The 13,703-nt window shown below is 35.0% G+C and overlaps 1 protein-coding gene across 4 annotated transcripts in view; it reads left to right on the top strand.

Moving 5' to 3' along the window:
• PBLD (phenazine biosynthesis like protein domain containing) overlaps positions 1–13,703 on the top strand; it is a 72,700-nt gene that overhangs the window by 17,607 nt on the left and 41,390 nt on the right. For 3 of the 4 annotated variants that reach the window (XR_016468721.1, XM_090144883.1, XM_090144885.1), the window contains exon 9: positions 5,406–5,497. Coding sequence is in view for 3 of the 4 variants with exons in the window: in XM_090144883.1 (XP_090001009.1) it covers positions 5,406–5,452 (47 nt within the window). In the remaining variant the exon portion in view is untranslated. Of the gene's footprint in view, positions 1–5,405; positions 5,498–13,115; positions 13,253–13,703 lie in introns of those variants that run through there. The other variant, XM_090144884.1, reaches the window with a different exon arrangement.

Genomic DNA, 13,703 nt, shown 5'->3' with positions numbered 1-13,703 from the left:
AGACCTGGCTGGATCCAAGAGTCAAGACATGAAAATTTCAGCACACTTGCTCACTTTACTGCATTTATGTGCTTCAGAAGCCCAGCTCATGTAGGAGATAGGAAAATGTACATGACTTAGAGGAAGGAAGCAGAATAAGAAAATAATCAATCAAACAATAGAAACCATTAATCTGCTGCTATAGAAATGAAAGTACAGATAAAAGGGAAGAAAGAAAAACAGAAAGCCAGTTTTATATATAATAAGCCTTTTAACAGTTTTTTTTTAAGGATTAATGAAAATCCTTTGCATTTCTTCCGTGTTATCCAGGTGAAAATTGACTGCATATATTAACAAGCTTTTTCTGAAATTGGAAAATTTTGCCAGAAGTTGAAATAGAACATTTCACAAATGTGTGCACAAGAGGCTGTAGACAGGAGCCATGTGTTCACAAGGAATAGGAAGGGAAATTAGCAACAGATGAGATGGCTATTTCTGGGAAATGAAAGATTTCTTTGTCTCAGTACTCATTAGAGTGACAAGGAAACATGCCAGAAACAGAGGGAACCTTCCCAGGAGAAGAAATGGAAAACAGAAGAAAATTGAGGGCGATGATGTATCAAATGAAAATTAAATTAGTTCAATTATTAACTGAGAAATACCCAAATTAAGCAGTTTGATTCTGACTTCAGGAACTTTTTATTAATTTGTGTTTGCAGAGGGATAGATCTGTCTTAAAATCATTACCAATCTTATACAAAAGGACAGAACAAAGAATTTACTTTCATTGCTGAGTCACTGTCCTTCTTTCTTTAATTTCCTTCTTTCCTTACTCCTTCTTCATTTTCCTTTATTTCCTTCATTTCCTAAAAGTTGCTGCAAACTCTACCTGTAAAGCTTCAAAAGAATGTGGATGTGGTGTATCATCATCCTCAATAGTAGGAACATGGGAGAAAAATTGACTGGAGGTCAGTTGTAGCCTTTGATGTTTAGACTTAGCATCTAAAGCAGAGCACTATAACTCTGAATTCTAAATGTTTCTAAATTCATTGGTTTCTGTAGAGAGAAATTAAATTTGATTGTTGTTTTTCCCTTATTCGTTGGCGAGATAGAACATCGCCTGGTTACAGTGTTCTCAGTCACATGTGGATAAATTTTATGCACTTTCCCAGTGTTTCCAAGTGATTTTTTTTTGTGATACTCTCAAACCAAGGAACCACTTTCCCATACATTATTTTTCTTCTGTTAAAAACTGTAGTATGGATAAAATTCATTAAGTAGAGACAATACAATTTCAAACATTTCAGTAACTGAGCAGAAGAAGGAACTTGTAGGGGATAAATTAAGTGAGTTTTGTGAGGTGGAAAAGGATGTATATCTCTGTTTAGAGATTACCATGTGAGTACAGTTTTAAGTCTTAGGCATATTACCTATGTCTGTCACTAACTGAAGTTAGTGATGCTCTGACAGTTTGGATGTTTGGGGAGTACAGGCTGAGCAGAGCTGGAACTGAACTCTGAGGTAGAAGGAATCCAGAAACATGAATTTGAATCCAGGTGTTCTCTACTGACCTATTGCTTACACATTTTGGATCCAAACCAAAGGTGTGTTACTTGAGTGCCCATCCAGCCAAGCTCAATTCAGGTGGGAAATTCCACTAGGCATTCTTGAATTTTTATTCTGTTTCAGAAAGTTTTCCGTCATAAATATATTTATTTTATATATTCAGTTTATAGCCATAAACTGAAATAAATGATAATTATGATAATTTCTATGTCTCCTTTCTGAACAAAAATCATTGTCTTAAAAACAGCTCTTTGGACTTTAATAGATTTGTGTGTAGTAACTTTCTGAAAACACATTTGATTGATGCAGGCATTTAATATCACAGTCTCCATTCTTACCGATGTTTTTAAGTAGTATGCTAACTGCAACTTTCAGAAACCTTAGCAGTTAATAGCATCAATAGATGTAGTCTGCTATTAATAACCAACTGCAGGCATTTTCTCAATAAAGTTCAAATTCAGCAGAAAAAAAAAAAAAAAGATTAAAAGGAAACACCTGCTCCTGTAAATTACTCTGCTGCAGGTACCAACCCAGGAGACTCTGCAGATGGTTCTGTGTTTGCAAACCTGACCTCAGCACCCCTTCATCAATCTCTGACTGATTGATTCTTTCCAAAGTAGCGCACGCCATATCCCAGGGTACTAGAAGACACCTTTGCATTTGTCCCAGTCAGAATACCAACTAATTGCTACTTTTTTTTTTTTTCAATTTTAGAAGTTCTTAACAAAGGACTTTTTAGGATAAAGGATAAGTTGTCTCCTCAAGCACCAACACTGACTGAAAGACAGTGAAATCAGACAGGTCCAGGAAGAATTACTGGGAGCTGCACTTTAAAAGTTATAATTCTGATAACTGGGAGTATGCGTTAAATTGCTCTGTGCCCCAGGATTATGAAATAGACAAAAAGGAATAAAACATTGATAAAACATTGATCACTAAAATAGTACAGTATGAATTCATACCATGCCAGCCAAGAAAAAGAGAGGTCCTAGATTCTGTCTGTTTGTTTTCCCTTTTACTCTCTTTTCAGGCATCTTACTTCTCTTATTGAAGCCTGAGACTGATTATGCCAATCTTTTCTTAACTGAGATGAACTTTCTCATATGTGTTACCCAGTGTGCACTTACCTAGAAGCCTTGTACAATTTATTGAGTCTAGTGTTATCTTTACATCCATTTACCTTTGTAGAATTCATTAAATCCTTTCTGGAAAGCAAAAAGGATACATGCTTGTGTTCCCTGTGCAGTCTTCCACATTCCTATTTTGTGCAAATCTCAGAGGAAGACAATGAATAACATAGTGGTGTGTTTTGGGTTTCAGTGATACCAGCAAAATATTTGGCTTTGTTTCTTTTTCAATGAACACTTCAAATTTTACAGTTTTTTTTTTTTTTTTAAATATTTTCTGAATGACTTATTTGCACTTAATGGCTTAAAGAAGGTGTGTTCTTTCCCTATAGAAGAAGGTAGAGATAGCAGGAGAACTTAAGCTGTGTGCAATTTGCCTGAATTCTTCATAGTTTCAGGTTTGTTGGATTGCTGTCTTGGATTTTTGGTAATTTTGAGTCTTTTCTGCATTTCATAGATAGTAGATAAAAGACCACTATCTAAGTGATGGCCTCGATGCATTTCACAGAAGGTGATATTTCACAGGGAAATGTAGGTATTGAAGCCAGTATGTTGTAATTTATGTATAGTAGAAAGACATCCGAATTTAGTATGAAAATGTAAGCTTATGAAGAATCTATTAATATTGCTTGGTAAATTGTGTAGGAAATGTTTGCATTTCCTGGATAAGTTATATTTTGTGTTTCCTGTTCATGATTTTCCAATTTTGTCCTGAGCCCATTGGAACTTCTTGTTGGTTTGTTAGATTAAGCAGCTATTGCTCTAAAGCTTGCATTCCTGACATTTTGATGTGTTAGGACTTGGCCTGGACAGTTTCCTGGTGTTGCATTATAAAAGACTAATTAGTCTAACTGATAGTACTTTTATTAAATGCACATTTGTCAGCCAGTCTGGATTACAAAATTGTAGATGTTACCATCTTCAAACATTTCTTGAGCTACAAGGAAAAACAAAGTGATACTTATCTTTTTGATTCTCGATGGCATTTGAAGAAGACCAGCTGCAGTAGAAATGTGGCTGCCTTACTGCATTTTTTGTGTTAGGAATTAAAGTCCACAAGTAGGTGGTGATATATGCAATTGAATTAACACAATTATTTGTACATTTCAAAGCACTCATATTTAGCAGAAGTGACTGCATATATTGTTGTAAAAATCTTTTTATTTGAAATTTCCACTGTGATATTAATTAAGGCTGAGGAAACTTCCTGAACTTGGGAATTGGATCATTCAAGAGAAAAAGCTGGTAAAATCTGATATAATGCTGTCGTTTGAGATTCTTGGTGTCTCTAAAACAGTAAGGAATGAAAAAAATCAGCTAGTTCCACAGGAGAACAGTAAACAAATAACAAGCTTTTTGATACTAAATATTCAATCCTTTTTCTGTATCAGTTTGTACCTAGTGGGAAACATTGTCCTTTGTGCATTCTAAGTCCATCCAGCATTATATCTGATTGGTTACCACATTGTTCCTCTGTTCACAGCTGTCTTTACTACTGGCTTTAAAGTATATCCATCACATCTAATTCATTAGAGTTTGGAAATGTGACACTTGGGAGATCTGAAAATCTGAAACATCACACGTTACCATGTGCCTGACTACAACATCTTAATCTTTCAGGACTGCATTTCTTTTTGATGGAAAAACCTCTGTGGCGTCCTGCTGTCCATTTGGACAAAAGAGCAGATGTGTTGTATGCGTGAATGCGTGTGTGCTCATCTGCCTATGGCAGATACAAAAAATAGAGCTACAAAAGTTCCTTGTTAAGTTGGAAAGCATTAATTACAACATCAAGCCTTACAGTTAACAGTGTAAACCTTTTTTTTTTTTTTAATTGAGTGCGCATTACTTAATTTACATAATAGTTTAATTATAAAGTCAAAATCTAACTGTAAAGTATTATTAAAATGAAACAGATATGTTTGTATATATAAAAAATACACATATATGTACACCAGTTTGTTTTTTGTGTTTCCTTTTCTTTTGCCCATGTTTGTGATTCTTGCCATCTTTCAGCAAATAAAGATAACTTTCTTTTTATCATTAAAAAAAAAAAAATTAAAGTAAGTAAAAATATGATTTTGGAAAACAGAAAGATTTTAGCATCCCAGAAAAATATTCGTTCATTAGATCAGTCCCTGCCTGGTTCACTCTAACAGCATTATAAATTGATGATGACCAAAACTCACTGTTATTTTTAGTTTTGCTTATTTGTTTAGTCTCATTAACTGCAGTTGGATTATATAAACGCGTGGTTAAGCATGTATATAAAATTAGTATGTGGGAATTCTGTTTAGAATTAACATCTTGACTACTAGGCTTTTGAAAGGACAGTACTTAACATTCTAAAACATAGTCATGGAATATTTAGATGATAACTGTTATTATTTATTAGTAAAAGGAGTTCTGTCTGCAGTAGTGTATTTTAAATTATATCCTTATATATTATTTAAGACAATTTACTATATGATAAGTATCAAAAATATTTGAACAATTATTGAAATAGTTTAACTGATTTTTAAAATAGTTCTGATTCATTGAAAATGTCACTTGGCTACTAATTAAAAAAATACATGTTCTTTAACATGTTATTAAATAAGAAGAATTATTGCATGTCATTTTTATGAAGCAGCATTTGACAGTTCAAGTCTGTGGGACATTACTGTAAACACAATCACTTCCCACTTGTATGTATGTCTGTGAGTGGTCATATTTTTTTTGTATTCTTTTCAGAGCAAAACCTAAAGTTACGAATATTTCTAAAAGCCTGGACTGTGTAGCTCTTCCTTCAGAACTGCCATTGTGAAATGCTCAGAAAACCAACTGTAAGTACATTTTGCAAATATACGAAGTAAAGAATAATAGACAAAAGTCTCATTTATTTAGCAGCTTTGACCCATTAGGGGCTTTTAAATCATGCATCACTGACTTCAGGCTTGCTCTTGTCAAGCTACTTAAAGATACATGTTAAATCAGGCATTTCATATTTTTGCCCTCATTCGCTTTTGTTTACCAGCAGGAGACAAAATATTTAATTAGTTTTGGGGCATTTATAATCTCCCCTGGGCGAGCTCCTGCGACAATGCTGGACGCCACTTCTGAGTTAATTCCTGTCATGCTGGCCCCTCCACTACAACATATGGGTAACCTATAAGCCTTCAGCAAAAGTTGCAACTGAACTATTAGAGGGGTGGGACCTCCCTGCTGGGAAAATGCTGGGCAACAAAGCAAAAAGGGGCCAGCGTCACCAGTGGAGGTCAAGGCAACACTGAGACCAAACAGCATCTGGCAAACTGTGCCAAGTAGAAATCGATTAGAAGCAGGGCAATTGGTAGAAATTTTATGCCTATTTGCACAAGAAAGTAGTTCCTCCTGAAGTGAAAAATAATAATAATAAAAACAGAAAAAGCTTACACTATCATGTGTCATCACCCTTTTTATTGTTACTTTATATATTTTTATTCCAGTCAGTAGACTGTATGGCATAAACTATACATTATTTTGTTTTGGGCAAACAACAATAATTGCAGCTTTAATTATGTTTTGAAGACAAAGAATTTTGAGAGTCTTCTTCCTAATGTAAATTGGCAGATTTATAACTGCAGTTTTGTTTCCAAGGTGGATTACATTCTTTTCTTCAGATTACAAGTCAGAAAGGAAAAAATAAGAAAATTCCTGATACTATAGACTCTAGATCCGAGCCACTATAAATTCATGTTGCTCAGCTCACTTGAATCCTTACCTTACTTTTAATCTTTTTTACCTAGTATTGTCACTTTCTGTGCTTGCCTGTATCTCTCCCTCTGTCTCATCTTCCTGCCTTTATTTTTCTCCATTGTCTTTCTTTGCTTTTTCTTGTTTGCCAGCAAGATAATCCCCATGTGTTAAGAGAAAATAAAAATATAAGAAAATTGAAAAAAACTGCCTTTTCACATGTCAATAAATAATCTCCAATAACTAGCTTAGGAGGGCTCTAATGTCCAACAACTGCTAAGAACCTGCCACCAGGTTGTCTTCTACATACAGGTAGCATTGTTGCCCATGGGCTTGTGAAGGCTGGAACTCAGTGCTTGCAACAAAATCTAAGTAAAATCCATTGTTACAACTATTAGCAAGTTGGTTGGTTACAGGCACATTTGAATTGGAAATTACAGCACTTACTGTTTTAGGTACGATTATGAGGAATATCGTAAATATAATATACTGAAAAAAAGAAAAAAGGGTATAGATACCTCGAGGGAAATAATTTCATTTCAGGATGAAATTCAGAAATTCTGAACTGTTTCTCAGCATTGTTGCCTGTTCAGTTTTTAAATTTGAGATTTTTTAATAGTTTTTGTTCTGAATTCCAAATCAAAAATCTGTTTTAAGGATTAGCCTGTTAATGATCTTGGTATTCTTATTTTAAGTAGAAAAAGTTAGTACAACTAAAACTTTAAAAAAAATTAGCAGTGATTTTCTGCAATAACAGTGTGTTTCTTATTGTTCAGATAGCAGAGAAAATAGTAGGAATTACAGGGTAATATAGCAGTCAGTCGCATTATGTGTTCAAGAGCACTATACATGATTTAGATGCGTATGTCTAATAGCTTTACTAGAGCCATAAAGGGAAGATCTTTCCCATTCTTCTACCATTATCTGCCAGGTGGTCCCACCAACACACCAAGACCTACTTAACTGACTGCATGGACAGCTGATTCAACTTATTAATCTAGCAGAAAACCAACCCTTGAAAAAAAAATATTTCTCCTGGTCTTGAGGGATTAATGTGACTGTCCAGTCATATAAGCATCAGAATGTGCAGAAGGGGAGTTTAGCCTTAAAAGAAAAAAAGGAGGAAGGGGGTAGAGAGGAAGGAATGGTAAGACCTCCTATTTTCCACAGTCACAAGCTGTTAGATCTGTTCAGCTCTTCAGCCTGACTGTATTCTGCTCTGTCTGGTTCACTGAGTTGGCTCTAATTTATTTAGTCCATCATCTAATTTATGTTAACTATTAGTATCCACAGATACATCGCAGAGAGATTCACATCTCTCCTACTAACTGTGTGAAGACCTACCTTGTTTTTGTTTCAAACCTCATTCTAATTAACCTCATTTGATGCACTTTGTTTCTTACGTTTTGCCAGCATCTCTCAAATCCCCACTTTGCTGGCTCTTTTCCAGCCTGAAGAGTCCATTCTAACTTAGTTGTTCCTCCTGCAATATCCATTCCATACCTCTGGTTACCAGTAGTGCTCTTCTCTTGATCATCCTTGCATGCTCTTTAACAGATTCCTTTCTTCTATTCTTTATAATTTTGCTAAACTAGTCAGAAATTTTGTCTCTGGATATCTGCCTGAGGCTGAATTGTTTTGAAAAGGTTGACTAACAAATAGCAGCTTTCCCTGATAGTGTTAACTGACCTCTTTGATTTACATTAGAAGGATAAAAGAACACACATGATCTATTATAATGTCTCAGACCGTGATATATATAACCTCATGTCATGTAACTATAGTATGGCATATCCTGATAATGCCTACATTTTCTGCTCCATCCCTGCTTTCCTGTAGCCACATGGTTCTGCCACTTCCTACACACTGAAACAAATGGCCATGTGACTTATTGGCTAAATCAGTTCAGCAAATGGTCAATGTGGAGAACTCTACTACAGTGTAAGGGAGTAGTGTTTCAGTCAGCCTGGGAACTGACTTGCCTTATGACTGTGTGATGGTTTACCCTGCCAGTGTTTGAGACAAAGTCAGCCCCTAGGAATAGGAAAGGAGTAGGACGACCTGTTTCAGTGAAAGCCTGAAGTTTTAGCATGTAAGAGGTAATAATACCAAATCACACCCTCTGCTAAGAGGGATGTCCTAAACTACATTACATTTGTCTGACCACATCTTTTGGTTATAGAAAAACTCCATAAGCTGATTTTCCTGTTAAATTTTTGTTCATCCATTCCTTGCCACCATGTCTGCAGAATCTGTGAAATTTTGTTAAAGGTGTTGTTTTTTTTTTTTTTTTTTTTTTTTTTTAAGTCTTTCATTAGCAGTGCAAAAGGTAGCAACATCATTCTCAGTGGTAACTTTTTATTTCCATGAGCTGTCTTTTTTTTAGTATGCACGTATATCTGTATGTATATGATAGTAATCATCATCTATATGTAATATAAGGGAGAAACATTTTTGATAGTTAAAGGTGCAAAACATGTTCCTGTCATACCTTGGTAAAACAAGCCCCCTCTCTTTTTTGATGTTTGATTATTTTTAGTCTGTTTTAGTCCTCCAGTTGTAGAAGCATGTTTTAAAACAAAGTTACATTGAAGGGCTGCTCTATAGGATCCGTGGGAATGCTGGGCTTTTTAAGTCTCACATCTCACCTGAGGGAAAGCTACTTAAAAAGTGTGGCATTGAAAAGGATGAATGGCAAAGAGAAACAGACAAATTGACAAGGAGCAATAGTGGAGGGGTAGTATGGCCGATGACCTTTAAATGTGGCTGGGAGATTTTCTTGTTGAACTGTTAAAGGAAGTGATCACCTCAGAGAGCAGTTAGAATAAAATGAACTGTTGTAAGAACATGCTGAGAAGTGTGCAGTATGGCACCGGGAAGCACTAGGTAAAATTACTGCAAACTCATTTTACTGCTCTAGATTGCTATTAAACTTTCCAATAAGAATAAGTGTCTAATTTTCTCTTGAGGACACCAGCATTCACTTGAGAGTTTTTTTTTTTTTTTTTTTTTCTTTTGCTGATAGACCTATAGGGAAGTATTCCTATTGGAGTGGTAGGGAAAACAGTGTAAATAACCAGGGAAGGAAAGTATGTTATTCCCTGCACCATAGATTGTTAGTCTATCTTGAGAGCAAATGCTGTGAAAGACTGCACCCTTAAAAGTGGTCACATTTTGGTAGTTACTCACCTGCTATTAATTAAGCTGCAAGACCAGTGCACTCAGGTCTTTTGGCTTGCTCAGTATAAACTACCTTTGAAGCTCCTGTGGGGTAAGAACTGATGTGGCTTTTAGAAGGGTCCTACCAGAAATAAAATAGTGTTATCTGGCTAGAAGGAAAAGGTAAGGTTCTTGCTTTGATGTATTGCTTACTTCTGTTACTTTTAGTGTGACTAGAGGAGAGATGGTATTCTGGAAATAGTTTTAACCCAAAGTGTTACTCTCACTTCCTTTTAAAATTAGTACCCTACAAGAGTGATTTGATTGTATTTTTCATAGTAATGCACGTGGAAGATATCATGGTCCTCTTAAAGGTTCCTGTGATGATCATCTGAGTTACTATCTTGTGTGTTTAGCAGAAAATTTTTAATGCATTTCTGTATCTAGTCATAAATCCCAAACCTAGTTTATTTTGCAGTGGGCTAGAAGTATCTCTTGTTTTGCTAATATCACTGGTGACTTAAAGTTAATAAAATTTGTTTTATGAATGAAAAAAGCATGCTTACCCATCTTATTTTTAAAAATTATTTCTTCTCTGAGTAAAACACAATATTTTGACCAAAAACACCATTTTAGAATTAAAATGGAAGTCAGGAATAATGCAGCTGGGGCTATGGAGTAGAACTGAGTGTGTAACTGCTTAAGAGATTCAAAGATTAAAATGTGAGTGAATAGGCACAGAACATTTCAGTGTTTCTTCTGGCTTCAAATTATATTCTGATACAAAAAATAAGAGCAGAAGGGAAACTTTTGGGAAATCACTGATATACAACAAAGATGAAACTAATAGGAGCTAGAAATCTAGATTTGTTTTTAGCACAACAGCAGTATATCATGCCTGAGTATGTGATCAGTTTTTTGAAAACTGCTATCATGAATATTCTGTGAACAGTTGGATGAATAATTTCACGAAGAGTATCTCTGAGCAAGGAAAAATAAAGGGAGAAGAGAGTAGAATTACATAAGTCATACTCAGGGCAAATTGGAAAAATGAGAAAATCATGCCAGGTGAGGGAGACTTGGGAAAATGTCACTGATAACCTTTCTATTATTATCTGAGCGGTAAAGCAGTTTGTTTTCTAGCTTGAGATGGTGTATTTTCATATGGCTAATGGACTATGTAAATAATTATTTGTGTGGATAAGACGCTAATACTCATTTTTCTGTGGAAAAAAGCCTTTTTAGATGAGCATAGATGTTTTTTCTTATGCATATCATCAAACAAAAACAATGTATGATCAAATAATATATATTTTTTCTCTATTGAAAAGCAGAAACTAAAAAAAAAAAGACATGGAAAGAAACCATTTTGACCTTCCAAGGAACAATTTTTAACCTTACCTATAAGCCCTAAGATTCATCAACCAGATGGACTTGTGCCCTGATTCTGTGATTTCGTAGTAATTCACACAAAGTGAAGTTAGTTGTTCTTTAAGAGACATAAAACTCAGCTCCTCTCTTGAGATGGTATCGATGTGTTACTCAAAGAATGATAATGATGGAGAGTCAATTAGAAAGGAGGATAATTGGTGGTACTGTCATCTGCTGTCTTACTATTCATTAGTGGAGTAAACTAGGTTTTTCTGAATTGTGATATATTTGAAGTCTTTGTAGTTCATACTTGCAGGATATGAAGTTAGAAATGCTTTTCATACTTAAGGAATGAAGTTAGCAGCACTATTTTCATAGAAAGAGTGATTAATAATTTGAACCGAGTAGTAAATGTCCATGAGGATGCACAATATTTATCAACTTACAGAACGTCTTAATTTTATTGTTTTCTTACACATTAAAAATCCCTTGAGATTCATTTTAAGTGACAAAGTATTCAACTAAAATTATTTGAGCATATTAAGTTGCAGGACTACAATATGCTGTAGCAATTGCATGAAGATTAAAGGTGTGGGTTGTTTTTTTTTTTATTGCTGCCCATGAAATGTCTTCAGAAAAAGAAGCATCTTGCAAGGTCTAATTGCTGATCCTTCTGTGAAAGACATATGGTTATGCGGTTTTTGGAAATGTGCTGTTTTCAGCTCTCTCACACTCACAAGTATTCAGAAATTGTCCTTCAGAAAGGAACACATTAATGTGCAGTAGTGCTTTTTTTTATATTCGGGAGAACAGGTCAGCGCACACAAATAGGAATGTTGAATATTATAATGAAATGTGATGAAGTTGTACTTCTTTAAATATTGAAGATGCATCGTACATTTTGATAATGGAATAATGGAGACTCCCTACCCCAACCATCATCTCTGTTCAAGACCATTAGGATTCAGAATATTAAGAGCAGACCAACTGGGCGTAACAGCCTACGTTCAACATCTGTCGTGCTCGAGTCCATTAGTGTTCAATTGCATCCTATTGTTTTTGGATTATTCAACCTCATTTCATTGTCATTGCTTCTGCTAGAGATTAATCAGCTGTTTACAACTCCTTCAAGTTTTAGAGTCATAATGAAAACAATTGAGTCTAACAATAGTTCTAAATAAATATACAGTATTCAGTCTCTAATGAAAAAACTTAGTAATTTATGAATGCTGGTAACAGTTTAATTAAGTCTGAAATCAATACAGATAATAAATCATCGTGTGGCAGTTTTTTTTTTAACCTTTTGTGTATAAGATAACATGTTCATATGATTTTTCCTTGTAATTTATGTAGATAATGGTTTTTAATAGTATAAGTACTGTAAAACCAAGATTATATTTTGTGTGCCTGAATGGTGACTTAACTGTCACTAGATTTAGTAGCACAAACGAGCTCTTACAGCCAGAAAGCAGATTCATCTTTTCCACACCTTCTTTTATTCTCCTTACCTATTTGGGGATATTCCTAAGAGGGCACACTCTATGTTTGCATTCACATAAATATGCATACATACATTATGCAAAGCATATTAAAAAGGACAGTTTTCAGACTATTTGTACTGGCATGTCTGTATCACAACCTCTCCAAATACTTTAAAAATTATTAGATAAATCCAGAGCTATATTTTAACTGTTTAAACTTGTTCTGAATTATTTTCATAACATTGCTGACATGCAAATATATAATTTCAGTTTCTCTCGAGATACTGTTCTCTTCTCAGTGGTCTTTACTTGAGTCCTACAAGATTCCTGATAATTTGAGTCTGTTTGCTTCAGTATTATATAGTGAAGCACAGTACTATTGTCTGCCACACATCACCAAGCTAATTCTCCTCTGTTCATTTTTTTTTTTTTTTACTCCTAATACTACCTACCAGAATTTTCAGCTTTTTTAAAGTGCAAATGCTACAATGCACAGTGAGAGTTTTTTTTTTTTTTTTTCCTGAGTTGCAACAGATTATCAATTGAAAGGATCTTTTGCTTAACTGCTCAGAGTCTTGTGGGGCCAGACAGACACGGCTCCAGATGGCAAGTTGTTAGGGCTGGACAGAATGGCTTTGGAAGACTTCTCAACAGATGAAGGCTGTAATGTTCGGGTTTTACTGTTGCTTTTTTTTTTTTTTCCCCCTGTGGTTCCCAGGCTGGGAAGGTACTGGGATGGAAGCAGAGTGCCGCCCGCCCACCTGCTACCACCTGTTTAGCTTTAGCAATTTCTATAAAGCCTCTTCGAGTCTGTAAGACACGGTCATTGCTTACCAGCGGCAGTCAAGAAGGGAGAGATTTCTGTTAGGAAGTTACATCTTCAGATCGCAACAGTTCATCTTATCAAAACATCCTCCTAAACTGAATCAGAACTCCTTCCAAGTGAAATGGCCATTGGAATGGATGTCTTTTTAATCCGTTAATATCCTTTCTGGCTTAAAAGGACCTTTTTCTTCACTAACTCGTGTTTTGAGGATGGAGATCTTGTTGTTTTTTATCTACGTCATCGAGTTTACAGAAATGAGAAGAAAGAAAGCATAAGGCATTGAGAACTCTTTATTCTTTCATTAAACAATAAGCAATTTTCAGACACTTCCAGAAGAGCCGGAAGAGTTTTTTATTTTTTATGCTAAGATAAATATCTCATCAACAATATCTGGAAAAAGATTCAAGAGGTACAGAGGCTACTTATAGGAGTACTTTCTCTACAACTGTTTAGACACTTCATTTTTAAAGTTTTTCTATA

This window comes from Phasianus colchicus, chromosome 8 (assembly GCF_987193195.1).
Source record: "Phasianus colchicus chromosome 8, bPhaCol1.hap1.1, whole genome shotgun sequence".
Lineage (NCBI taxonomy): Eukaryota > Metazoa > Chordata > Aves > Galliformes > Phasianidae > Phasianus > Phasianus colchicus.
Note: the sequence above shows the minus strand (reverse complement) of the source record. Positions and strands in the feature narration are given on the sequence as shown.